The following is a 25,909-nucleotide window of genomic DNA, read 5'->3' on the forward strand; positions in this document are numbered from 1 at the left end:
TTCTTTTTCTTTGTTTTTATTGTTAGCCAAACACTTCTCTAAGACTTCAGTCTCTTAATTGATTTCATTCTCAATCCCACATGGTCAGGCTGGCTGTTCCCATTTTCCGTATCAGGGAACCTGTTTGGAGAAGCAAAGGACAGCCCTTGCCCAAGATCACCCTGGACAGAATTAGAATTTGAACCCGGGCAGTGTGGCTCCAGACACTGAGTGACTGAGCTTGCATACCAACTAGAGCACCTAACTCAGGACCACTTCCTTTCAGAATATTCTACTGACTTGAGATTTGGGCAGTAGTGTCACTTTAATCCAGAATTAGGTATGATGACTTGTGAGGGTGACACAAGCCTAACAGCCTTCTTGTTGAGATAGAGCTCTCCCTCCCTTCCCAATTTTGATTTTTAAAAAATGCTGCCTCAGTGTCCCTGGCAGGTCTTTTCCTAGAAGGAATGTAGTGCTGGGTTTTCTTGTTTAGAAAGAGCAAAGGCCCTCCTGATATATTGGAAAGTCATTCGTTCTGTGGGTTGTACAAGTCAGTGGTTCTCCAGCTCTGATTTGCTTGGAATCCCCTGAAGGACTTGTACAAACACAACGCTGCCCCTTCACCAGAGATTCAGGTTGTATAGGTCTAGGATGGGGCCCAAGTTTGCATTTCTAATGAGTTCCAAGAGGATGCTGGTTCCCTGCTGGTGCCTGACCACACTTTGGAACCACTGCAGGAAGATTAGGTACAAGACTCAGAGATGGACTATATAGTACTCATCTCCAAAAGCCCTCATGTGCATCTCTGGATGGACATAAGTGACAACTGCTAATCTCACAACAGATAGGATAACAACCTAGGGTGAAGTCTTTGTGCCTGATAGGGAAAATCTATCTAGATACCGTAGTGGGCATGCATTGTGAAGGTAAAGACTTTCTTCTAAAACACGCCCCTCCCCTCCTTACATGCCTGATCTTGGATAGACTCATCCCTGACTCTCAGTGAGTAGTCAAGTTACAGGTTCAGATTCTTCTTCCCTGACATTTTGCCATCAATCTCTGGGCAGGTCCAGGCCCTCCTCCCTCACTTGATCTAAATTTGTCCCCTGCTCCTCTGCCTCTGGGCTGCCACATTCTCTCTCCAAATCAAGAAGGTGATTCAGGCAGCTGAGCAGGGCCCGAAGTGCCAGGAATGGTCCCGCTTGCAGGTTTCTCACTGGCTCTAGGACTAAGTCTACTTCCCTACCCGTTTCCCCTGACTTTTTCCTACCACTTAGGCTACCCCGAGGGGCCCTGCTCACCTCCCAGGTCTCATCTCTCACGGACGCTTCATCTTGGTTTCTTTGCTCGCATTACCCTTGTTCACTGATTGACCAGGAGTGGGCTCAAATGTCACTCCTTGAAGGAGAAGAGGCCCTTGGTTCTGCTTTTAACCAAAGAGGTGTGGTCTGTGTGCTCTCTCACTTTCTCCTGAGCCTGTCACACGGCTGTCACATATACTGAGATGTGCTTAGCCTCCTGTTTCCATCTCTACAAAAGAAGCTCCCCTAAGGCAGGGCCTGGAATGTGTCCTTGTACCTTGGGACCTACTGCCTGGCATCTAATGATTCCTCAGGCACTAGTGAGTATTCCTGGACATGTCCGTTGATTTATTAGTTCAATAAAGCTGGTCTGAACTACAGACTTTCTTTTTTTCAAAGCATTCTTCCCAGGTTCCCTGAACTTGAAACCAAGTGTGAGCAATTGTTTCAAGAGCTAGAATACTTTGAGAGACTCTTTGGTTACAAAGGCCACTGTTCCTTACACCTATGAGAGTACTTTCACCTCATCTTCATGATATTTTATCATTTAAAGACAGTGCACTTTCCCACACTTATCTGTCAGAATGAGTGTGTCTGTGTGAGTATGTTGGCCTCATTTCCACATGAGGAAAGAGATTCTGGCATGCAGGCAAATCAGCAGCAGCTCACTGGGAAAGTTAGAAATGTCATGGATTTTTACCTCTGACAGGTTTTAGCACTCTTTGGTCATGCTGGCAGCCATCCATCGTGGAGTGAATCTTTTTTTTTTTTTTTAAAGAATTTTTTAAAGTTGTTGCCATTATAGTTAATTTACAGTGTTCTGTCAATTTCTACTGTGCAGCAAAGTGACCAATCATACACACACATATATATATTCTTTTTCTCACATTATCCTCCATCATGTTCCATCACAATGTGGGGCGAATCTGCTATCAGCCTCTTTTATGATTAAGTCTTAACCACTGAGTCTGCTTGCTCCCACCTATTCCAGGCTGTCTTGGGATCATTGATTTCCTAGTTTGACTTGCTTGTGAGGCTAAATGCCATGAAGGAAGGGACCAACTCCCTGGTCCCTTTGTCTCCTTGTCTGGTGCTGTACGACATATGGTTGGTGCTCAGTAAGTGGAGGTCAAGTGGTTGTGAGTAGACGTACAAAGAAGGCCAGCATCAATCTACCACCTGCTTAGTGAACCTACATATCAGTTAATAACTCAGATCTTGGGAAGGTGTCTTAGGAAAACTAAAGATTAGAGGCAGCCTCTAAGACAAGACCCTTATTTTCTTATAGTATCTGGGGGAAATATTATAACACATGACATAACTTGCCAATGTTGTCTATCACTGAGATTTTTTATCACCTCCCCTGCTTGGCAAGTTGCAAGCCCCATGTGATACCTCACCCCATCCCCTACCACAGATACCACATCTAGATACAGAAAGGCAACCAGGCAGCAGGGCCAACCCAGATGACCCAAGTGGGTAGCAAGATCAACCACACTAGCCAGTGGTCCCAGCTTATAGTTTCTGCCCCCAAAGTTCTCTCTTACATACAAGGCTGCTGCTCCACCTATCCATGCAGCATCTCAAAGCAAAGATAAAGCCCTATCTAGCAGAAACTCTGTGTGTATACTCACAACCCCCTGCAGGAATTCTCTTGTTAACTGAGAGCTTCCAAATAGTCAACAGGCCCAAACTTTTCTAGGAAACTTCAGGTGATCGGAAAAGAGTACTAATTTTAAGGTGTCACCTGCCCATCTTGTTTAGTCCCTATAGTGTGTCTAGTATATTTACCTAGATGGTGTTAACAGTGTTTATAATTTTTATTGCAAACCAGAACTTAGCAAAGAGACTCCAATTCAGACTGAAAAAATGCACAGACTGAAACTGAGATCATTTTCACGTATAAAGCCAGACTTCCCTTCATACTCTGCCTTCAAGTTCTATGGAAAGCTATCAGTTCCTAGCCAACAACTCTTGCTGGGCCAAACACCTGCCCCTGGACCACTTATTTCAGCTCAACAGGTACATCTCACCCATCATCTCTGCCCAAGGGAGCCTTGGACTCAGGCTTGAAAGCAGTCTTCGTGCTGTGGCCTAAGCACAGATGAAAACAGACTAAGCAATTATGAGTCTATCAGCTGACTATCTAGAAAACAGCTGTATTAGCCCATCCAGAGAAGCTCTTCTAAGGCAGGGAAATTTCTCATAAGCTTCATCACAGACCCTGTCATCATCCTTTGAGGCATTTAATTTTTTATAGGCCACTACTATGTGAAGGTGGCTTTTCAAAGAAAGGTCAGTATCCAAAGTAAATTTAATTATGACTTGAAATCTCATGTAAGTGACTGCCTGAATTTGATCATTATTCTATCTACTGAGAAGGATGACTTTATTCACATTCTGTAAAAAGAGTCTAAATAGTTAATATCTGTTATCTGTATTTCTATGCTATGCTCCATGTCTTCTGGTCTCTGGATCAAAACACGGAGCCATACGGCTGGGGCTCTCTGTTCCCTTGATCTACTAAACCAGGTTTTACTTTTTAAGTCTTAACAAGTTTGACACTCCTGGAATAGAAGGGGCTTGTGACTATTTTTCACCATTTCAAGAACTGCAACAAAACCACTCAAGTGAAATTGAGTTTATGGTTATCCAGTTTTTAAAAAGGCAGAAACATTTCTTTTGAGCATGGGGGACGCGATCATGAAACTATGCAGTGTTGTATACTAAAAAGTCTTAACATTTGGCAGCTCTACTGAACTTGACCTTGATATATGCTTTAGATATCTGGGGATTCAAACAATACAAGCAAAGACTCAAAATGACACAGGGCAGGTATAGAGTTGAATGTTGTGTGAAGTGGGCAATGGGGGTGACTTGGGGAGCCATGCTGCTTCAGACTTCCAGCAGCTGTCACTGAGGCCTGAGGAGCAACCCTCCTTTAAAGAGTCCCTGCTCACATGCTCATCCTTTGATCTAGATGAGGATTATGATCATTGTCACATCTTCTCTGTGGCCTATCTAGAAAAGCCAGGCTTATTTTTTCTCCACCCTCCAGTCTCCCATTGCCTCCAGGTAGTGCCAATTTCACCAACCCACTTCCCACACTGGGAGAAGTTTTGTCTACTTTTTTGCTGGTTGTTAGCCATATTTGAATAGCTCTCACAAAACCTTGGTTCTTCTAGGCCCTGGCCTTAATGAATATACGGTACCCCAGATCCTAATCGTGATGATTTAGGTTGGAGGAAAATGCCCAAGAACATCTAGAGTTTTTTTTTTTTTCCATCAGGTATACTCCACTATTGAATTGTAACTTCTCTCGTTAGCCTAACTTAACTTCCTTGCTAGCATCTTAAAGAACACCTGCCCTGTCCTAGAGGATTTTAGCCCAGCATTTTTCTGGGCTTCTGTTATCTGCTGTTCATGGCACTTACTTCATTCACGAACTAGAGGAGAAAAACCATGCTCGCCTACCTAATACAAGGTGAACATATGGCTTCAACTAACTTACTTCTACAATTTAGATGCATTCCTAGCATTCTATAGGACAAAGACACTCCCAATGGAAAGTTATATGTTAAATTAAAAGAATACGAAGAGAACACACAGCAAAAAAAAAAAAAAAAATCCTTTCTCCTTTTTTTCCTGCACAATGATCAGTAGTTTCTGGTATATCTTAGTCTTCTGAAATGATATGAAAGGTGTAATGCAAGTCAGGGCACTAGTCTGAGAAATCGTTTAATAAGTTAGTACTGCTCATCCATTAATGATTAATGTCAGCGTCTGAAAACTTTCCTAAGCAGGGATACTCCAAGTTCTCAGTTTTGTTACACATCACAGGCCATCTTTGCTACGCACTCGCCCTTTGCAAGGCGCCCAGGCAGGGGAAAGCATTTGAGAGAACAGTCTATTGGAGCCTGTCCGTTTTTTATGTTCCCTTAAAGATAACATTTCTCAGGCTGCTAAATTATGAGTCTGGGAGCCATGTGACCAACTGAAACGTGATCGGGCGGCCAGCCAATCGCAGAGCGCAGAAAAGCCCGTCCCAGCTTCTCACGCTCCGGACAACTGGCATCTAAGGGCAAGGGGCTTTCGGAGACTCAAGTCCCCAAGTATTGCTTGAGAGGCTGTCTGGACGCTTTAAAGTTCGCTCTCACTTCAGAAGACACGTGACTGCAGGCAGGCAGGCCTCCAAAGCCACTGGGGACACAAGAGCTAGGGTCTCTGGAATGGGTACATAGGACGGGGCAGTTTGCCAATTCCCCAGACCTGGCGAGCCAGCCCCTCAGTGTCCTTTCCAGGTCAATTCAGAGACCCGCCAGGATCGTCACGGAATCTTCTGAGAAGGGCTTCCTGTCGCCTGCCTGGGAAAGTTGTGCGGCCCCAAGCGGGAGAGTGGCTGAGGACAGGGCTCCCAGGCCCAGTGCGGCAGACCCTGGGGACCTGACAGTAGTCACCACCGCCCTCCCCAACAAGCTACAGTCACACACCAGCTCTCCCAGTTCTCGCGCTGCTCCCTTTGATGTATTGTTTAGAATGAAGGCTAATTACAGTCACTAGATTAGGACTCGATTCCTCTCGAGGAAATCTCACCGGGAACGAGGCTCAGCAAACTAACCTGATTAAGTCTTCTTTCCACTCCCCTCCCTCGTTCTGCTATCTTGGAGACCCGAGAGGTTTATAAACGCGGCCCAGAAAGTGGAAAGGGGAGAGGGGAGAACTATCTAGAGCTGGGGGAGGGAGTCCTATTTCAAGCCTCACTAGTCATCTAACCCGCACTCCAGAGAGACGGCCCGGCGCCTGGGGAGTCGCAGTCCGGGTGCGCAGGCTGCGCACTTCTCGACGCTCGGCGGAGACTCCCCGCAGCAGCCCACAGATCGCGCGCCCTCTCACCACCGAGGGAGACCCTAGCCCCGGCCGGCGCCCAGCGTTCTCGCAGGCGCCCATCCTCATCCACCGCCCCCTTCCACCCTCGCTTAAGTCGGAGGAGCGCGCCGGGAGCTGCCGCGCACGTCTCGGCCCACCCGGCCCTCTGCCTCCTTCCTAACACTCCGCCTGGCAGAGGAGACAGAACCATTGTTCAGTGGCTCAGAAGCCCACATTCCCCATCCCCGGCCCAGCAGGGTGAAAAACGAGGCAAAGCAGTGGCCTTGGGGGAGGGAGTGTAGGGGAACGAAGACTAGTTCGGCCCAGGCTTTAGGACACCCCAAACCCCACTGTCCCCCCAGCCCGGCTCCCGGTAGCCGAGGTGCTGACAGCTCAGAGGCGCCACCAGGGTGGGGAGGGAAAGAAGGCGACGTGAGCGGAGAGGCGCCTCCTAGGAGGGGGGTGGGCAAAAGGAGACCCGCTCCTCGGCGGGGGGGCCCCCCCAGCACCTCGGCTGGGTCTGGGCAGCCCGCGGAGGGGCGCGTCCTCACTCACCCGCTCCAGTGGCGCCGCTTTCTCGGGGCGCCAAGCACAGCACGAGCAGCAGCCAGAGCGCCCAGCGCGCGGACGTGCCCATGGTGCCCGCCTGGATGGTGGTGCCGCCGCCGCCTCTCGCTCCGCACAACAAGTTACCAGCCCTTCGGAAAGGAGGAAGGAGGTGGGGGCGGGGAGGGAGGAGGGGGAGGGGGAGGAGGGGAAGGAGTTAGAAGGGGGTAAAGGGAGCAGGGAAGAAGAGGGCACCCCCTCCCCTACAACTTGCACAATCTCCTCCCCACCCACCAACCCACCCACCCACCTCCCCCGGCTGCAGCGGCTGTGCAAGCCGAGCCCGCGGGCAGAAAATAATGCAGGCGCTGCAGAGGAGGGGAGGGAAGAGGAGGGGAGAAAGGGAGAGGGGGTGGGGAGGAGGGCCGAGAAGACAGAAGAGAGAGAAGCCGACCGCGGAGCACCCACACTGGCGGCTGCTGAAGCGCGGGGTGAGGAGCGAGGAGGGGGCAGGAGGGGGAGTGGTCAGCGGGGCGCGGGCGGCGGCGGCGGGGGTGGGGGCGGGCGCGGCGGCCTCAGCCCTCCTTCGCACTCTACGAGCTCCTCTTAAAAGCTCGGGGCGGCCAGGTGTCTGCTCTGGGGGGTGTGAGAGTATGTGCTGGAGCGTGAGTGGCCGTGGCCGTGGCCGCCGCTGCCGCCGGGACTGCTCCTGAGATCCGGCTGCTCAGCGCGTCCGCCCGGGGCTCACGGGGGCCCGGGGCGGTCGCTGGTTGGCTCGCGCGCCGCCCTTGCCTCCAATCCCCGGTGCCTGCCCTAATTTCCTGATCCCGGGAACCTGCCGCCGCAGCAGCTGTGCGCTCCCTACAGTCATTACAGTACCTTCCCGGCAGTCGCCAACAGTAAATGCAGCAGCAGCAGCAGCAGCAGCAGCAGCAGCAGTTAGCACTGATGCAACCACTGAGGCTATTGCCACCGCCTTCCCCCTAACGGGGCTTACAGCCCGGGCGGGGGGGTGGGGGACTTGCAGCTTTCAGGGGCAACAAGCATCTCTCTACCACCCTCTCCTGCGCCCCAAAGAACGGCTGCTATTATGAGGCTGGTAGGTAGCTTCTTCCTTGGGCCTCCTCTCTCCACCTAAAAGTGATGAAGAGGAGTGGGTCTAAACGTTTGGGCTATTCTGATGTGGGGTAGGGGATGCCCCACATCATCTTAGGCGCACGCTGAGATGCCATTTTTGCTAAAAATTAACTGTGTCTTTAAGTGAGAGCGTGTGTAAGGAGAGTGTGCGCGCGGTTGTGGTTAGTCCTCTGAAATAGAACGCGACTAAAATAACCCAGTCTAGGATGAGGAGGAGGGATATCAGTAGCGCAGCTCTACATTCTCTCATCAACGATTATAGTTAATTGCTAAATGCACAAAATAATGGTTGGAGGGCCTGTAATTAGAAGCTTAACCTTTTCTTGTTGGGGGAGGGGAAACCTGCAGGTTGATTCTTCTTGATGTAGTTTGCAACATTCAATTATGAGGCTTAAGGAAAGAAAAAATAAGGAAGCAAAGACAAGATTCCTGTAAAGGATTGATTCCTGTTTTGTGCCTGGCAATACTGAGCCTGTAATTTGCTTTTTGTGTACTTCGGTTTTCTTGCACAATTTCCCCTGGTTGAGGTGCATTGTCTTCTCTGGGCTGTTAAGCATCTAACCAGACTGGGAGAGCACACGGGGCTATTTCATCTTCTTAAAGTATTTATGTATTTTTTAAAAGTTGTTTTGTGCGTTGAATGACTCAAACTCTGTTGATTGAAATAGCACCAGCTCTGGTGCTCTCCTGTTGGTGATCTGAGAAGTAGAGGGCTCCTGCCTAGTTGTGTTTTCCTTCTTCTGGTGCTCCAGGGCATTTGTCAAGGCTAGCCGTGGGATGGGATGTTTATTAGGAACTGACTGTATCCAGGAAACATATAGGAGAGGGAAAATTCCAGGTCAGGATACACCTTGGTGAGGCCAGAGGATATCCAGACCAGCCTGAAGGGTTTGACAGTGTTTTGGTGGAGTCTTGCCCTACAGTTCTTTTAGAACTGCTATTTTTCTCACCTGTGGTTACACATTTGCTACAAAGTGCAGCAGCCGCACACATGTTGCATGTGGAATGGAGTTGAACTCTGTTTTATGCCCTTAGTAGTGAAGATGCATGCAGGTGTTGTTCACCTAACAGGCATTAGGTATGATGGTAAAACAGGTGCTTGGCATCTTCAGTATTCCTCAGTATTGTCAGTCTGATAATGAGCTGTGTCACTTGATAGAAGAAAAAAGGTGGTAGAGGGGATGAGTGGAACTGATATGAAAAGGCACAACATTAATATAGTCATGTGGCTTGTTTTTAATATTTTACTCAGAGATAAATATATATACTCTAAGCTGAACATTGACATGGTATAAGATTTATCTATGACAAATGTGTTAAACTTTCTTAGTATATAAATAATCTGTTGGTGAACTTAGTTGGGGCTCTAGGTTTAATTACTGTAGCATTTTTGTTGAATCAAAAGGAAGCTCTGCTTCTCAGTGGCTGTGTAACTTGGGAGAATCTCTATGTCTCTTTGGGCCTGCCTTCTGGCCTGCACCCTGAACACAAAGCCAGTCCACATAATGTCAAAGTGCTTTGTGACCTCAAGGATCAGCTGTCTGCCAGGTGTTGATGATTAGAGAAAAGGTTATACAGAGGAGTGAATTTGATTACTACAGAAAGTAACCAAGTAACTAAAAAGATAAATTTGTTGTAAGTGGAGATGGGTGTGGTTGAACTAGATTTAGAGAAGTGGACACTGCTGGATTCAGAGCCTGAGGTAAATACATGGGCAACCCCATTCCTACAATCCACCACATTCATTCATCTGTTGAAGCAGCACACATTGAGTGTCCCTGGGTAGCAGATGCTGTGCTCGGAAGTGGGCATGTGGAGATGCTTGTCCAAAGAAGCTCAGGATCTGGTCGGAGAAGCAGAATTGGCAATTAGAGTACCCTATGCACACAGCATATGCTTAGGCTCGAAGTACTTTAAGATTACAGGGAAAGAGTAGCTAATCTGATTGGGGACAAGTGTATCAGAAAAGGCTTTGCAGGGCACTTGTCTCTGAGCTGAGTTATCTTTCTTACCAAGCAATTCTGATTCTCCTTACTGCTGGACACATGGTAGGATTGCACTTCTGGGCTCCCTTATAGTTGGAGCTGGGGCTGAAAGACCAATTGTGGCCAATTATTTGTGAGCAGAAGTTATAGGGTGCCACTTCTGGACTGGAGCGTTTAATGACTTCCATGAGACCATCTCTTTTGGGCTGCATAGTGACCAGAAATGCTTAAGAGATGGCTGCTCCATCAGCCTGGTCTCCGAATGACTAGATTGAGTAATTTTCTGCTGTGCTGTCTACATGTCCCTGGCAATGGTTATACAGAGAAGAGGTCAGCAGATGTCCAGTGACCTGTTGTTGTGTGGCTGATGAATAAGAATAGGTTTTACAAAGAACCCATCTACAAAAGGGTTATGTAAAAATTGAAGAAGAAAATACATCAGAAATCGTATGTTGCTCAAAAAGTATAAAATACCATCTGGGTCTTAACAGAAAAAAAACCTTCTACCTCCTGACTTTGAGAAATAAATCTTTGTTGTCCTTATCTACTGACCTTTTGTTACCTCAGCATGACCTTGACTTACCTTGACTGATATGCTGGGGGAAGGGGGAAGGAAGACCCTGGTGAGCAGAGTGAACAAAGGCAAAGAGCATCAAGTGTTAAGGGCAATGCAAAGGATTCAGGACAGTTCCCCTGTGGGATTCTGTGAGGGCAAGAAAGGCAGGGCCTGGATTATGTGGAGCTGTATATGTCATGCCAACACTTTTTTTTTCCATTAAAAAAATTCTTTTTTCTAGGAGTTCCCATTGTGGCTTGGGTTAAGGACCTGACATTATCTCTGTGAGGGTGTGGCTTCGATCCCTGGCCTTGCTCAGTGGGTTAAGGATCTGGTGTTGCCATAAGCTGTGGTGAAATTCTAAGATGTGGCTCAGATCTGGCATTGCCATGGCTGTGGTGTAGGCCTCAGCTGCAGCTCTGGTTTGACCATATGCCTCAAGTGTGGCCATACAATAAAAATAAATAAAATCTTTTTTTAAAAAATTGAAGTATAGTTGACTTACAATGTTGTGTTAATTTCAGGTGTACAGCAAAATGATTCACATATATATATATGCACACACATTCTTTTTCAGATTCTTTTCCAATATAGGTTATTACAAGATAATGAATATAGTTTCTTGTGCTCTATAGGAGGACCTTGTTGTTTATCTATTTTCTATATAGTAGTATTAATCCTACACTCCTAATTTATCCCTCCCCCTTGCCTTCATGCCAGCACTTTGGACTTGATCCTACAGGCCACGGCGAGGACTTGTGATGGATTTTTTCCCCCACTTTAAAAAAATTCATGAAGTTTTGCAGTTCACTAGGGAGTAATTATAAAACAGAGAGAAAAAGAAAATACTTAACAAAAGTATGCTTTGAGTACCCAGAGACACTGTTAGCATGTGTATTTCTTTCCTTTTAGAAACATGTTTTAGTTGTATCCTCAGGTCACAGAATTGTATTGATGATATTATAGTGGGTCCAGTTATGGCTCTCTATTTGTTGATTTACTTTTGCAAAAACAAAAAAAGCGAAAAAACAGTATTGGCGAACCCATTGCTACCTCTAAGAAAAGGAACATTGACAGAAGCAGACACCCATCAGGTGCCTCCCTGAGTATACATCTTGTAAGCTTTCTTTCTGGAGAAACCAACCTTGTGCTAGATCGTGATCAGAGGCCTGGCATTCAGAGTGTTTTAGAGTTTCCATCGTGGCGCAGCGGAAACGAATCTACTAGGAACCATGAGGTTTTGGGTTTGATCCCTGGCCTCGCTCAGTGGGTTAAGGATCTGGCGTTGCCATGAGCTGTGGTGTAGGTCACAGATGCAGCTTGGATCCTGCGTTGCTGTGGCTGTGGTGTAGGCCAGCGGCTACAACTCCGATTCGACCTCTAGCCTGCAAACCTCCATATGCCACGGTTGCAGCCCTAAAAAGACCAAAAAAAAAAAAGGTTCACTCTGGCTTGAAGTGCTCTGAAGGGTGACTTCTTTGGGAAGCAGGGGAGAAGAGGACTGGAGGAAGAAGTTAGAGGCCCTGGTGATGAGGGAAGGCACAAGAAAGGACAGGAAGAAGCTCTTATTGACAGTCAGAAATATTCATACAGTTCTTTCATGAGATTTTTCTTCCCAGTCCTTTTGATATAGCTTTTACAAGAGTGTTTTCCAAACATGGTCCATCCATAAGAATCCCTGGCAGGAGTTCCTGCTGTGGCACAATAGGACTGGTGGTATCTCTGCAGCACCAGGATGCAGGTTTGATCCCTGGCCTGGCACAGCACAGTGGGTTAAAGGATCCAGCATTGCCACATCCATGGTGTAGTTAGAAAATGCAGCTCGGATCTGATCCCTGGCCTGGGAACACCATATGCTGTGTGGCAATCAAAAACAAAAACAGAAGAATTAAAAGAATCCTTGGCAATCTGTGTTCTGCAGATCTCTTCCTTGGAGATCCTGACTCCCTAGGTCCAGTGGAGCCTAAGGAGCTGTAGGTGGGAGTTCCTGTTGTGACTCATTGAAAACAAATCCAGCTAGTATCCATGAGGATGTGGGTTTGATCCCTGGCCTCACTAGTGGGTTAAGGATCCAGCATTGCTGTAAGCTGTGTTGTAGGTTGCAGAGGGGGCTTGGGACCCCAGTTGCTGTGGCTATGGTGTAGGCTGGCAGCTATAGCTCCCATTCAACCCCCTAGCCTGGAAACTTCCATATACTGTGGGTGCAGCACTAAAAAGCAGAAAAAAAAAAAAAAAGCTGTAGTTGTAACCTTACCCCAGGAAACGCTTAGGATTAGCCATGATTAAGAAATTTTGCTGGAGAATGGCTTCTTCAGTGTAGTTTTATCCACAAGGAGCTTTACTTCTCTCAAATCTCTATGTACATATCTGTCCAATTTCTCCATAGAGGGTGGGTTAGGACCCACAGACTGTGGAGCTTAATGTGGGTGTTTCTTTTTCTTCAAGCCCTGTAAACTAATACATATGGGCAGCAGAAGTCATCTTCAAAGCATTTTGCTAGTCTTAAGTACTGCTGACTGTGTTTTTTTCATGGCAACACCAGATACTTAACCCAATGAGTGAGGCCAGGGATGGAACCCAAGTCCTCATGGATACTAGACAGGTTTGTTACCCCTGAGCCACAATGGGCTCTTTTTTGACAGTAACTTCTCAGGCCTCCATTGCACCATTTTCTAATTGTGTGACAGGTAATGAAGTAAATGGGATTCACCCCGCTCAGCTCCACAGGTAGAACCTGATGGTTTAAACCATTGGGTCACAAGTTTTAGCTTCATCAGAGTCACCTGAAGGACTGATTCAACCACAGTTTGCTAGGCCGTGTCCCAGAGTTCCTGATTCAGCAAGTCTGGGGCAGGGCTGGATCATATGCATTTCTAACAAGCTCCCAGGTGATGCTGATGTCACTGTTCAGGGAACAGTTGCTCTAAATCCATTGGCATAACTTCCTCCCGCAGCTACTGTGATCAGTTCAGGAGCTTCAAACTGTCAGCCTTCTTCAGGGCACACTGATGGGGTGCTTTAGCCCTGAGCACATTACTCAGGTCGGTCCGGTTATAGTGATGCTCAGGACTCTTCCTTGGTTAGAAAGGCACTCTCTTTTGAGCAGAGCGGTGTGTGGACATGAGGCCAGAACTTCTGTAGCCATTGTGCCACATTGAAGGAAGCTAGTCTGATGGCCAGCTGACTCATGGAGAAGAAGAGGCTGAGAAAATCAGGAAACAGGATTCTGAGCACCCAAAAGGAAGACTGGGCCCAGGTGAGCTGCTCTTGAACGCTGCTGCCTTTCTGTGGGGCTTTCACTTATGTGAAGTCAGTACATCGCTTTGGTGCCTAAACTGTTTGGACTGAGTTTTCTTTTGCTAACAAGTAACTAGCTGATGGAGGTGCCCTCTTGAGGGAAGTGGTGTGCATACCATACAGTAAAGCACAGGGAAGAATGCTACCTGTGGACATCCCCTTGGAAGTAACACACTCCCTCCTGCCCTCAGGCAGGGATTTGGAAGAGGAGTACAGGTATCAGGAAGGACTGTCTTAAAACGACTGCTCTCTGTGCAGCATCCTGGCCAAGTTAGCTCCCACCCCACCTCAGCCCCCATTCAGATGCTCCATGTGGACTTATTACCAATGAACCTTATTGAGGGTTATGATCTAATAAGAACAGTTTTTTTTTTTGAAATCCTAAGGCCAAAGTCTCTTTTTCAGACTGCTTTTGAATAATTTCAGAAAGTGAAAATGTGGCCAAATGTGAAAATACAGTGACCATTAGAGAGCAATTTCAAAATGTGTTGAGTATGAGGCTAGTACAGTGGTTCTCACCTGGGAACAGTTTGGCCCCAGGTGAATATTTTTAATTGTCATGTCTCAGGGAGAGGTACTACCATAGTCCTTTAGGGGTTCGAGCCCAGGGCTGCTGCTAACCATCATGTGGTGCGCAGGATAGCCCCCACAACAAAAAATTATTTGGTCTAAAATGATAATGGTGCCACAGTTGAAATATCCTGTGCTAGACTTAGGCACAGTCAGATGACTCTATAGAAGGTGAGCTTTTTATATGGAACCGGGTAAGGGGACATTATTTGGAACATGGATGACCCGTTAGAAAGATGTTCTCAGGAGTTCCCATTTTGACTCAGTGGGTTAAGAACCTAATATAGTGTCCATGAGGATGCAGGTTCGATCCTGGCCTCCCTTAGAGGGTTAAGGATCTAGCGTTGCTGTGGCACAGGCCTTAGCTGCAGGTCAGATTCAACCCCTAGCCTGGGGAAATTCCATATGCCACAGGTGCAGCACTAAGCAGGAAAAAAAAAAAAAAAAAAAAAGCAAGAAAAAGAAAAAAAACCTATTCTCTCTTTGAACAAAGAAGGCACACACTAGGTTTTGTCCAGTTGATGACAGCTGTGAATGAGAGGGCAGGGTGGAGATTTACAGACCTGGGAGATGTAAAGCAAGCTGTGAGTAGATGACATTTAAGCTGAAGTAGACCAACACAGGATATCCACATTCTGGCTGCATTGTGAACTCATAGGTGTCTTTTAAAATTTTTTTAAATGATTTTTATTTTTTCCATTATAGCTAGTTTACTGTGTTCTGTAATTTTTCTACTGTACAGCATGGTGACCCAATCACACGTATATATGTGCATTCTTTTTCTCACATTATCCTCCATCATGCTCCATTATAAGTGACTAGATATAGTTTCCAGTGCTATAAAGCAGGATCTCATTGCTTATCCATTCCAAAGGTAATAGTTTGCATCTATTAACCCCAAAGTCCCAGTCTGCTCCACTCCCTCCCGCTTCCCCCTGGTAACCATAGGTTGTTCTTGAAGTGTATGATTTTCTTTTCTGTGAAAAGTTTCATTTGTGCCATATTTTATATTCCAGATAAAAGTGATATCATATGGTATTTGTCTTTCTTATTTCACTTAGTATGAGAGTCTCTAGTTCCATCCATGTTGCTGCAAATGGCATTTTTTTCTTTTTTATGGGTGAGTAGCATTCCATTGTGTATATATACCACATCTTCTTAATCCAATCATCATTGGATGGACAAATGTCCTAAATAGGTTGTTTCCATGTCTTGGCTATTGTGAATAGTACTGCAACAAACATATGGGTGCATGTGTCCTTTTTCAAGGAAAGTTTTGTGAGGATATATGCCCAAGAGTGGGATTGCTGGCTCATATGGTATCATAGGTATCCTTTTATTTTGTGTAGTTTTTTTGTTTGTTTTATTTTTCATTTCTTTGGCCACACCCACAGCATATGGGAGTTCCCAGACCAGGGATTGAATCTGAGCTGCAGGTATGACGTATGCCAATAACTGCAGCAGTACTGGAGCCTTAACCCACTGTACCAGGGGAACTACTATTTTGTATAGTTATTATTTTGCTTGTTTTTCAAGATAGGAATGAAGTATTTGACCACTTTTCACTCTGATGATTAATTTCTCTGATCCTGGTCCCAAAGTTGATTGTTTTCATTTATCATAAATGCGGTTTCCAAGAAGTTTTAGAATGTAGTGCTATAACATTAAAAATACTCTTAAAACTACAATGTCTTTGGAAAAAGGGGCTTTGTGGGTCTCTGCTGTGCTAGGTGAGTATAGATGCTTATTAGAACATAAGAATTTTAACCTGCAAGTTATGCAATGAGTTTTTTTGTTTCTTTTATTTACTTGTTTTGCCTTTTGTCTTTTTAGGGCCACACCCATGGCATATGGAGGTTCCCAGGCTTGAGGTCTAATCGGAGCTACAGCTGTAGGCTTACGCCACAGCAACGCCAGATCCGAGCTTCGTCTTCAACCTACATCACAGCTCACGGCAACACCAGATCCTTAACCCACTGAGCAAGGCCAGGGATCGAACCCACAACCTCATGGTTCCTAGTGGGATTCGTTTCTGCTGCGCCACGACAGGAACTCCTGCAATGAGTTTTAAAGTATGTACCACTTTACTATAATAATTCCACTTTCAAGTTTTTAGCAGTTTTGTGAAAGAGGATAGTAGGTATATCTAATATTTTTCTTACTTGACTGTGTGTGTAGTTTAAATTTGTAATGTATTTCTGCTTTCTGCTCACCCTTGAAGGGCTGAGTTTCTAAATGGATGTGCTTCCTTCCAATATGGCTTTTTGAGAAGGTTTTGTCCTAGCTTTTTTAGATCATTCTATAAACACATTTATGTTTTTCTAGAAGGTCTAATGCTAATGACTATCTCTGGAGTGTGGAGGGAAGTCTAGTTTTTCAAGCCTGCTTTTACGTTTCTTGGATGGATTCAATCCCTGGCCTCACTCAGTGGGTTAAGGATCCAGTGTTGCCATGAGCTGCAGTATAGGTCACAGACTTGGCTGGGATCCTGAGTTGCTGTGGTTGTGGTGTAGGCCGACAGCTGCAGCTCTGAATAGCCCCCTAGCCTGGGAACTTCCATATGCCCCAGGTGCGGCCCTAAAAAGACAAAGAAAAAAAAAAAGTGCCTACATATAATAAATGCTCAGAAATTGTTAGCTACTATTGTTAATAATAATGATGTTTATTATTATTGTTGTTGTTATCAGTAGCTCCTACATAAAAGAGTGGCAGAGGGATTGCAGGTATGGGCCCAGACTTGGAATGTATAAGGCAGTGGTTCTGGTTCTTTTTTTTCTTTTCTTAGAGCTGCACCTGTGGAATATGGAAGTTTCTGGGCTAGGGGTTGAATCAGTGCTCCTGCTGCCAAACCTACATCACAGCTACAGCAACAATGGATCTGAGCTGAATCTGCAACCTATACCACAACTTGCAGCAAAGCTGGATCCTTAACCCACTGAGTGAGGCCAGGGATTGAACCCATATCCTCATGGATACTATTTGGTTCTTAACCTGCTGAGCCATGACAGGAACTCTGAAGCACTGGTTCTTGACCCTGTCTGCACATTAAAATCCCCTGGAGAACTTTTAAGAATATCCACCCTGGGGTCCTAGTCTATATCAATTCAATAAGCCTGTCTGGAAATGGGGCCTGGGTATGAGCATTTTCAGGCTTCCCAAGTGATTTGCATTCTAGTAGTAATGGCTCACTTGGTGTCAGGCCTGATGCTCTCTGCCTGGCCCAGCGGAGACAGAGGGAACACTGTGTGGTGAAGCCTGTGTGGACTTCACCCTAAGGGAGACAGGGTTGTTGTCTGTGGCCACTGCAGAGGAAACAAGAACAAATCCCCTGCCACCATTCCAGAGCAGCCTCCTGGTCCTCGCTCTGTGTGTCTTGCTCCTGTCCTGGCATCTCACATTCAGCAAGATCTGTCCGCTGTTAGAGAGCCAAGGACCGTGGGAGGTCAGAAGCAATGCACAGCCAGACTTCTAGAAGCCCAGCTGGTGTCTCCCTATCAGTGATGGATTACGTACCACCAGTACCACCAACCTTGTGCCTTTACAAAGCGGTCCCCCAACGAGGATTTGCTGAGCACCTTCTGGGGACCAGCTGCGTGCCAGGTGACTGGCAGGCACTGGCCAGATAGCGATGTGGTTGCTGTTGGGGAGTGAGTTGTTACTGCCTTGTTTGCCTTTTCTACAGGAGCCAAAATTCAGGCTTGTTAAGTGGTAATTGACAGTCCTTTCTTCTAAGGAAGTTTCTCTTGGATTTGCTGCCAATAGGAAGTGTATTATTCCTCCGAGCACTATGGCATTCATTTATCCAGTGCCCATTCAATTATGAGGCATGACAGAGTTTGCCATCTAAAAGAGGAAAGACCACTTAATGATTCCTAGAGTCAGAAGTCTGGAATAAATGGATAGACAGATCAAAGAGTTAGGGGAATTTCCTTGTAATCAGAGAGCCACTTTTAGCTGGAGCTGGGTCTTCCACTCAAATCTTAAAGGAGCCTTTGTACCACTTAAAGGACAGAAAGTATATTTTTGAACAAAAGGGGATAGTGATGTTAGCTGATCATCTGATATGCTAACAAGTGCAGGTTGCCATTGTTTTACTCAGCTGTGGTGGGAACACACTTAAGACCTAGTTAAGGAGTTCCCATCGTGGCTCAGTGCTTAGCGAATCCAAATAGGATCCATGAGGTTGCGGGTTTGATCCTTGGCCTCACTCAGTGGGTTGGGGATCCTGCGTTGCCGTGAGCTGTGGTATAGGTTGCAGACTCGGCAACACTCCCGTGTTGCTGTGGCTGTGCCATGGCTACAGCTCCGATTCAACCCCTACCTAGCCTGGGAACCTCCATATGCTGCAGGAGCGGCCCAAGAAATGGCAAAAAAAAAAGACCTAGTTAAGAATTGGAATTCTCATTTGAGATCTTAAGCATTATTTCCTCCATCTCAGGAGACATTGAACTCTCTCAGAGAGTATGTTCACCACAGTGATTTTTCAGATATGATTGTCTGGATGGATAATTCTTTCATTTGAGGGCAATGAAAAAGCTTCATCCTTTGGGAGCGGTTTCTTTCTAGAGTTGAAGGAAGCCGCTCAACTTTTTTTAGGTTCAATAGCAATATTGACCTAAATTAAAGGACAGCTGATGACCCCAGTCAGACCTTGTTCCTTGGGTTTTCTTTGGGAAGAAGTTAACAGATGGCCATTTGGAAGCACAGGTAGAGATGGCATTGGGAAAGTGTTGGATTTGGAATGAGGGAGCATGAGAAATGAGACACTCCTGAGACTTCTGCTGAATCTAATACTTGCCTTTCACCTTAACTGTAACAGTCCAATATTCTTCTTTGCCATTAAAACTTTCTCCTTTCCTCCTACAAGTAATAAGCACTTAGAAGGTGAAAATGATGGTTTACATATTTGTAGGGTCTGCCATGTGTGTGAAATTGAATTGGAATATATGAACAAGTCTTTTAATCAGGTTCTCTTGGTGAGCTCCAGAAAGGCACATTTCTGTGAGTAAGTGACTGAAAGGAAGATGGGTCATTGTTGAGTTTTCTCTCTGGACATTCCTTCACTCCTCTCTTGCATTTGCCAGAGACTCCAAGAGACAACACGGAGATGAGGGAGAAAGGGCAGCTGGCTGGCACAAAGACTATTCAAAGTACTCGACAGAAAACCTTGGGAGGTCATGGAAGAGTTTTTCTTCCTTTTATAGTGGTTCCATTGTGCTTGCCTGGCTAGTCAGGAAGTTATCTACATGTGAAACAACAACAATCTAGTGATGGTTCTGTATTACATGGTGTGAGAAGAATAGCTAGAATTTTTGCACTGCCTTTCTTCTGAGGAGGCTGAAAATACTCTACAAACATGACATCATTCCTCCTTAGGAGGAGACTGTGGACAGACTTCAGGAGAATCATCCCTCATCAGCAGTTTGGAGGAGCTCAAGCAGAGATCAGCATCCTGACAGCTGAAGCAAGTTGGCTGGGTGCTAAATCTCACACAGACAGATAAGTGTTACTACTACCCAAAGCCTGATGAAGTCTCACTTGCAGTCTCTTGATGAACTCTATTTCTCTTGCTTTAAGAAGGCTCACTCTGAGTTTTTCATGTTTCTTATTCTCTTTCCCCACATGGCCATGCTTAAATCTGGCCTCCCTCTATTTGGCCTCCATCTATTTTTTTTTTTTTTGAGTAATGCAAAAATAAAATGACAAAACAAAACCAGAGACACCAAGATGTATTTGTGTTAGTATGACAACACCAAATTGGCTCACTTTGGTAAGCCTCAAGTCCTAGCGAAAGTTCCTTGAAGAGAGAAACAAAAATGTCATACCTCCTCTGTGGTTTTGATTTGGATCTTGTGGGAAAGTGCATTCATTAGAAATTCTGTTAACTTGAAGGAAAAAACAAATGCTGTGGTTATTTCTTTTTCTGTCTTTGCAAGGAAAATTTCATCACATTTAATAAATGTGCTTATATTTCTTTTTTCCACTTTTCAACCCTTGCCCTGCCTTTTGCCTTCTGTCTGACTCTCTTAAGAAATCTCAGGAGGTCCTTCCCATGGCAGAAAATTCACAGGGTGTGAAGAGAAATGGAACAGTGCCTCGCAGGTCTAATATCATTTCCTCAAATCAAGGTCTTCTTCAGGGGAAGATTCAGAGGAGAAACTGTTGGAAATATTGTAACAGATTATTTAGAAATTGAAGGTAAAATCAGGAACTGTTTATCAGTACATCAAATTCTCTTCCCATTTTCCTTCACTCTGATATGAACTGGCTTGAGTTTGTCTTTTGCTACTGACAGGTCTCATACCCTATCAGACAGAGTAGCTGTTCCATTAGAATCTTTATTAATCACCGAAGTATCTCTGGCACTAGCTGCTTAAATCATGCTCAGCTCTGAATACTTGTCCTGTTTCTAGACCGGCAGTTCACTTGTTAAGTTTACAACCACAGCCCCAAACTCTGCCTTTTTGAGTGGTTTTCAGGAGTTTTGGTGGGGTCTTTTTATTTCTGTCCCCTCAAGCTCACATGTTAATTAAAAAAAAAAAACAAAAAAAAAAACAACTTCTGGGAGGTATGGTAGGGGTCTTTGCTTTATTGGGATTGAGTAAGTGATGTGATGGTTGTTTGCATGTATTTATACAGTTAACCCTTGAACAACCTGCGCTGTGCAGTTAAAAATCTGCATATATGGAATTCCCTTCATGGCTCAGAGGTTAACGAACCTGACTAGGATCCAGGTGGGTTTGATCCCTGGCCTTGCTCAGTGGGTTAGGGATCCAGGTTGCCGTGAGCTGTGGTATAGGTCACAGACGTGCCTTGGATCCCAAGTTGCTGTGCTGTGGTGTAGGCCAGCAGCTACAGCTCCGATTCAGCCCCTAGCCTGGGAACCCCATATGCTGTGGGTGTGGCCCTAAAAAGAAAAAAATTACATATAACTTTATTTTTTTTTAAATTAAAGCATAGTTGATTTACAATGTTGTGCAAATTCTGCACAAAAATTTTGATTCCCCCCAAACTTAAGCTACTAATAGCCTTCTATTGACTAAAAGCCTTACTGGTAATGTAAATATTACCAGTTAACCATATTTTGTATGTTATATGTATTATATAGTGCATTTCACAATAAAGTAAGCTAGGAAAAAGCAAATGTTATTAAGAAAATCATAAGGAAGAGAAAATACATTTATAGAACTATACTATTTTTATCCACACTGTAAATTTGTCTGTTTGCAAGAGCAATTGTCTGCTAATACCTATGTCAGTATTGTCTTATACAAAATACTGTAGATATTATACATATTGCTAACACTAGCATCAAAAGTGAAAAGATAATGTTCAAAGAAATTCATATTTATTTACAGGTGCAGTGGTTCATGCATTGATAACATGGAAGCGGCAATATGATTGATCTATGGTACCCTAGTGTAACCCATACTATTGCGTCCCTGGAGCCTAGCCTCTGCACTAATGAATGGTTATAAAAATTTTTATACATACAGGAGTTCCTGTTTTTGTTCAGTGGTAATGAACCTAACTAGTATCCATTGAGGATGTGAGTTTGATCCCTGGCCTATCTCAGTGGGTTAAGTATCTGGTGGTGTTATGAGCTGTGATAGATCAGGACGAGGCTGGGATTCTGAGTTGCTGTGGCTGTAGCAGCTGCAGCTCTGATTTGACCCCTAGTCTGGTAACTTTCATATGCCTCATATGTAGGTAAAAAATTATATATACAATATTAGAATCATATTCATAATACATTATTGGAAATATTGTTACATTAAAAACCCACTCACCTGTGATGATAAGCTGATAAGTTTCTCCAATTATGGGGTGGAGATTTGGAGGAAGGAGGGAGGGGGAAAAGGAGAGGGAAGAAAGAAAGGGAGGGAGAGGGAGACAAGGGAAGGCATAAATGTAATTCTTTGAAAGCAAAGTTATGAAACAGGAAACTAACATGTTAATTTTATATTAAATATCACTCACCTTTATGCCTATATAAGGATGGACTATTATCTATATATAGTTCAAGCATTCATGGCATACCTAACTTTTTAAAATTTTTTGGATATAGCCAGGCTATACAATTTGCCTGTGAGTTTTTTCAAATTGTCACACATCTCCAAAAAATTTCCAATATATTTATTGAAAAAAAAATCGCTGTGTAAGTGGACTTGCATAGTTCAAACCCACGCATCCAAGGATCATGTGCAGTTAGACTGCTAGTTCATCTTCTCAGCTTTCCCTCCTGTACACATTACTCTTGCTGAGAAATTTCCAGTGTCTTTCCTTCCGAAGGCTAACTCCCTCAGTATGGACTCCTGGTGCCTCCTGCTCCCTTCTGTCTCTGTGAGCTCATCTCCCTCTCTTCCCACCCAGAATCCCCCACTATAGTCTTAAGTTTCCTTATGGCTTCTTTTTAAAAAAATTATTGGGATCCTGCTATATAGCACTGGGAGCTATGTCTGGTCACTTGTGATGGAGCATGATAATGTGAGAAAAGAGAATGTATACATGTATGTGTGACTGGGTCACCTCACTGTGCAGTAGAAAACTGACAGAACACTGTAAATCAGCTATAATGGAAAAAATAAAAATCATTATAAAAAATAAAAATGATGCTGACTAAAGCTGTCTCAGGTTTAGCACAGAGGGGAAAAAAAAGAAAATAAAATACAGTTTCAGATAAACAAAAAATGAAGACAAAAATTATTGGGGTAGAATTGACTTACAATGTTGTGTTAGCTTCAGGTGTATAGCAAAGTGAGTCAGTTATACCTATCTTTACATCCATTCATTTTCAAATTCTTTTCCCATCTAGGCTATCGCAGAGGGTTATGTTTGTCCTTGGTTGCTAGTGTGATGTGAGAGGGAGTCCTATGGAATTTTGGCCATTATATACATGTTGTTATATTGGATGAGGTTGGGAATCACAAAACATCACTGTTTGTTGTGTAACTTTGCTTTCCTTTTGTTATTTTTAACTCTGTAAAGCTTTGTTCAGTCTCTTCAACTGTGTTGACATTCCTATAATGCTTGGGACCATAACCACAGAGCCCACACCAGGCGGCTTCATTACGGACACACATAAGGATAGTGTGCTGACTGTACCTTCTATAATCTATGCTGACTGTACCTTCTATAATCTACAAACATTCCTAGTAGAATCAAAGCTGAGATCCCAATGTTTGAAGCCTCCATAAAACTCTGTGCTTTGGAGCATATAGCATGGTAGAGCACATTACATGGACTTCTCTTAGATGTGACATTTAGTTCTGGGATACTGGTGTAATTTGGCAGCCTAAAGTCTGGGACTGGATGCAAGAGATACTTATCTTGTGCTAAAGTTGCATCATAGAAAGAAATTAGCAGTGGAATTCTACCATGTGTAATTTCTTTTTGCTTTTACGGCTGCACTCTTGGCATATGGAAATTCCCAGGCTAGAGGTCGAATCGGAGCTTTAGCCGCTGACCTACACCATAGCCACAGCAATGTCAGATCTGAGCCGCATCTGCGACCTACACCACAGCTCACAGCCATGCTGGTTCCTTAACTTGCTGAGTGACACCAGGGATCGAACCCACATCCTCATAGTTCCTAGTTGGAGCCACAAGGGAACTACTAGGTTAGTTCTGAGAAATGAGCAGAAGGCTGTTCCACCAGTACCTGGTGTGCTCTCCTGAAGTTTAGGGGAGCCCATTGAGGAGAAATGGTGAGGTGCCCGTGGTCATTAAGGGAGAGCAGAATGGCCTCTTGCAAAGCAACGTGGAATTTCAGAGCAGAAAGAGACCTTAGCTCTTCTGTTGTGATGAGGACTACACACTAAGAAGTGGCACTCTCGAGACTTCTTGCTCTTCTCCAAGCTCTGCAGGACCTTTGAGTTCAGGGACACAACAGTAGTAAGCAGTGGTATTTTAAAATTCCAATTTGCAACCTCTAGGTAAAATTCTAAATTGCCCAGACATGTTCCATCAATAAGCAGCTGAGTAACAGGTGAGAGAGAGTGTGTGTGTGTGCGTGGGAGTATATGTGTGTTAGAAAGATTTCTGGCCCATATTTGTCATAAAATATTGTCCAAATTATAAGTAATATCCTCTCTGCTTGTCTAGGGGGATGACTCTAGTTACCTTATTAAAGACAGAATGAATAAATTTTTTTGTTATCCCTAATATTCTTTTTTACTTTCTTTTTAAAACTGAAGCATAGTCGATTTACAGTGTTGTGTTAGTTTCAGGTATATAGCAAAGTGATTCAGATTATCTATCTGTATTCTTTTTCAGTTTCTTTTCCCTTAGAGGTTATTACAAGATGTTGAATATGGGTCTCTGTGCTATAAGTAGGTCCTTGTTGTATATTTTATATATATATTAGTGTGGACATGTTAATCCCAACTCCCTAATTTATCCCTCCCCACCCCCTTTCTCCTTTAATAACCATAAGTTTGTTTTCTATGTCTGTGGACCCATTTCTGTTTTGTATATAAGTTTGTTTTTATCTTTTTTAAAAATATGCCACATGTAAGTGATCAATTTTTAAAGCATGTTGCAAAAAGGAGCTTGTTTGACTCTGGGATGGATTTGCAACATTTTCCATTTTCATCACTTTGATGTAATGTGACCTGCGCTGGCATTTGGATCCAAAAACTGAGGTTGGGGTGTAGTCTCTAGTAATCACGGCTCTGTGTCCTTGAGTAAACTCCTGAACTTCTGGGCCTCACTTTCTTTAACTGGGGCAAGGAGATATTTCCTGCTGTATCTATCTCTTACAGTTTTGTGTCTGCCTCCAAAGAGAAAAAGTGCACATGGAGGAGTGGATAGGGGTAAGTAACTTTGCATGAGGATATTGGTGACCCTCTTGGGGAGGAAGGGACTAACATCTAAACCCACTTTCCCAGTAATTTCAGGTTATAGAAGCCTTTGGGGTGGGCTGGGTGATCCAGTGTCATAGGAGTATAAAAAGGCCTCTATGAACGTGCTCAGTGTAGAAAGATGTTGTGGATGTGGGCAGAGGTGTGGAATGTTGCCTTGTTCTGAGAAGCAAAGGGTTTGGCCTTGAGCGAATGGCTTGGGGGTGGGTGAATCTAATGAGATGATTGGGAGCCTAGGTCACGTTTGGCATGGGGCACCCTCAGCTGAGATGACTCTGAGTAGGGATCCCTCCTTTTTCACCTGAAGATCCATATTGCTTAGACAGGAGTTTGGGCTCTGTTTGGTGAGTGAGTAGAATGGCTGTCAACACGATCATTTTTCTCCTTTTAACAAGAAATCTCTTGAAATGCTCCTTCTGTATCCTGAAATGGAAATCATACATAATAGCACATATATACCTGTATAATCTGCAAAAAACAACCAACATAATGTCCTAAGTATACTATAAGGAGGAAATGAATGGAAACCAATTCGGAATAAAGCAGTATGGGCCAACTATACCAGAAGACACAAGACAGCAACAAGATATGACACATGTAGACTCTCCATGAGCCCAGTGGCCACAGATGCCAACCGGTACAGGTATAGTGGGTTGAAGACTGTCATACTACATATGGCTTAGCTGCTAGAGATAGGATTTTCTAACATGGTGAGCCACAACTGGTGATGTTCCAAACTAAATATAGCTCCATTCCTGGAAAATTCATGATAATGATAAAATTTCTGGAAAATTCCTGATAAAATTC

General features: G+C 44.5%; 1 protein-coding gene and 1 long non-coding RNA gene across 10 annotated transcripts in view; one reads left to right on the forward strand and one right to left on the reverse strand.

Moving 5' to 3' along the window:
• The window catches only part of VLDLR (very low density lipoprotein receptor), a 31,537-nt gene extending 24,647 nt beyond the window's left edge, over window positions 1–6,890 (reverse strand). For 2 of the 5 annotated variants that reach the window (XM_047767708.1, XM_047767709.1), the window contains exon 1: window positions 6,705–6,890. In XM_047767708.1, the coding sequence (XP_047623664.1) occupies window positions 6,705–6,786 (82 nt within the window). In that variant the 5' untranslated portion in view covers window positions 6,787–6,890. The remainder of the gene's footprint in view (window positions 1–6,704) is intronic. The other 3 variants (XM_047767710.1, XM_047767707.1, XM_047767706.1) reach the window with 2 other exon arrangements.
• An 837-nt stretch (window positions 6,891–7,727) lies between these two features.
• Window positions 7,728–25,909, forward strand: part of LOC125120032 (uncharacterized) — a 164,523-nt gene continuing 146,341 nt past the window's right edge. For all 5 annotated transcript variants that reach the window (XR_007133232.1, XR_007133234.1, XR_007133230.1 and 2 more), the window contains exon 1: window positions 7,728–7,794. This is a non-coding gene — a long non-coding RNA (uncharacterized LOC125120032). The remainder of the gene's footprint in view (window positions 7,795–25,909) is intronic.

This window comes from Phacochoerus africanus, chromosome 2 (assembly GCF_016906955.1).
Source record: "Phacochoerus africanus isolate WHEZ1 chromosome 2, ROS_Pafr_v1, whole genome shotgun sequence".
NCBI classification, from domain to species: Eukaryota; Metazoa; Chordata; class Mammalia; order Artiodactyla; family Suidae; genus Phacochoerus; species Phacochoerus africanus.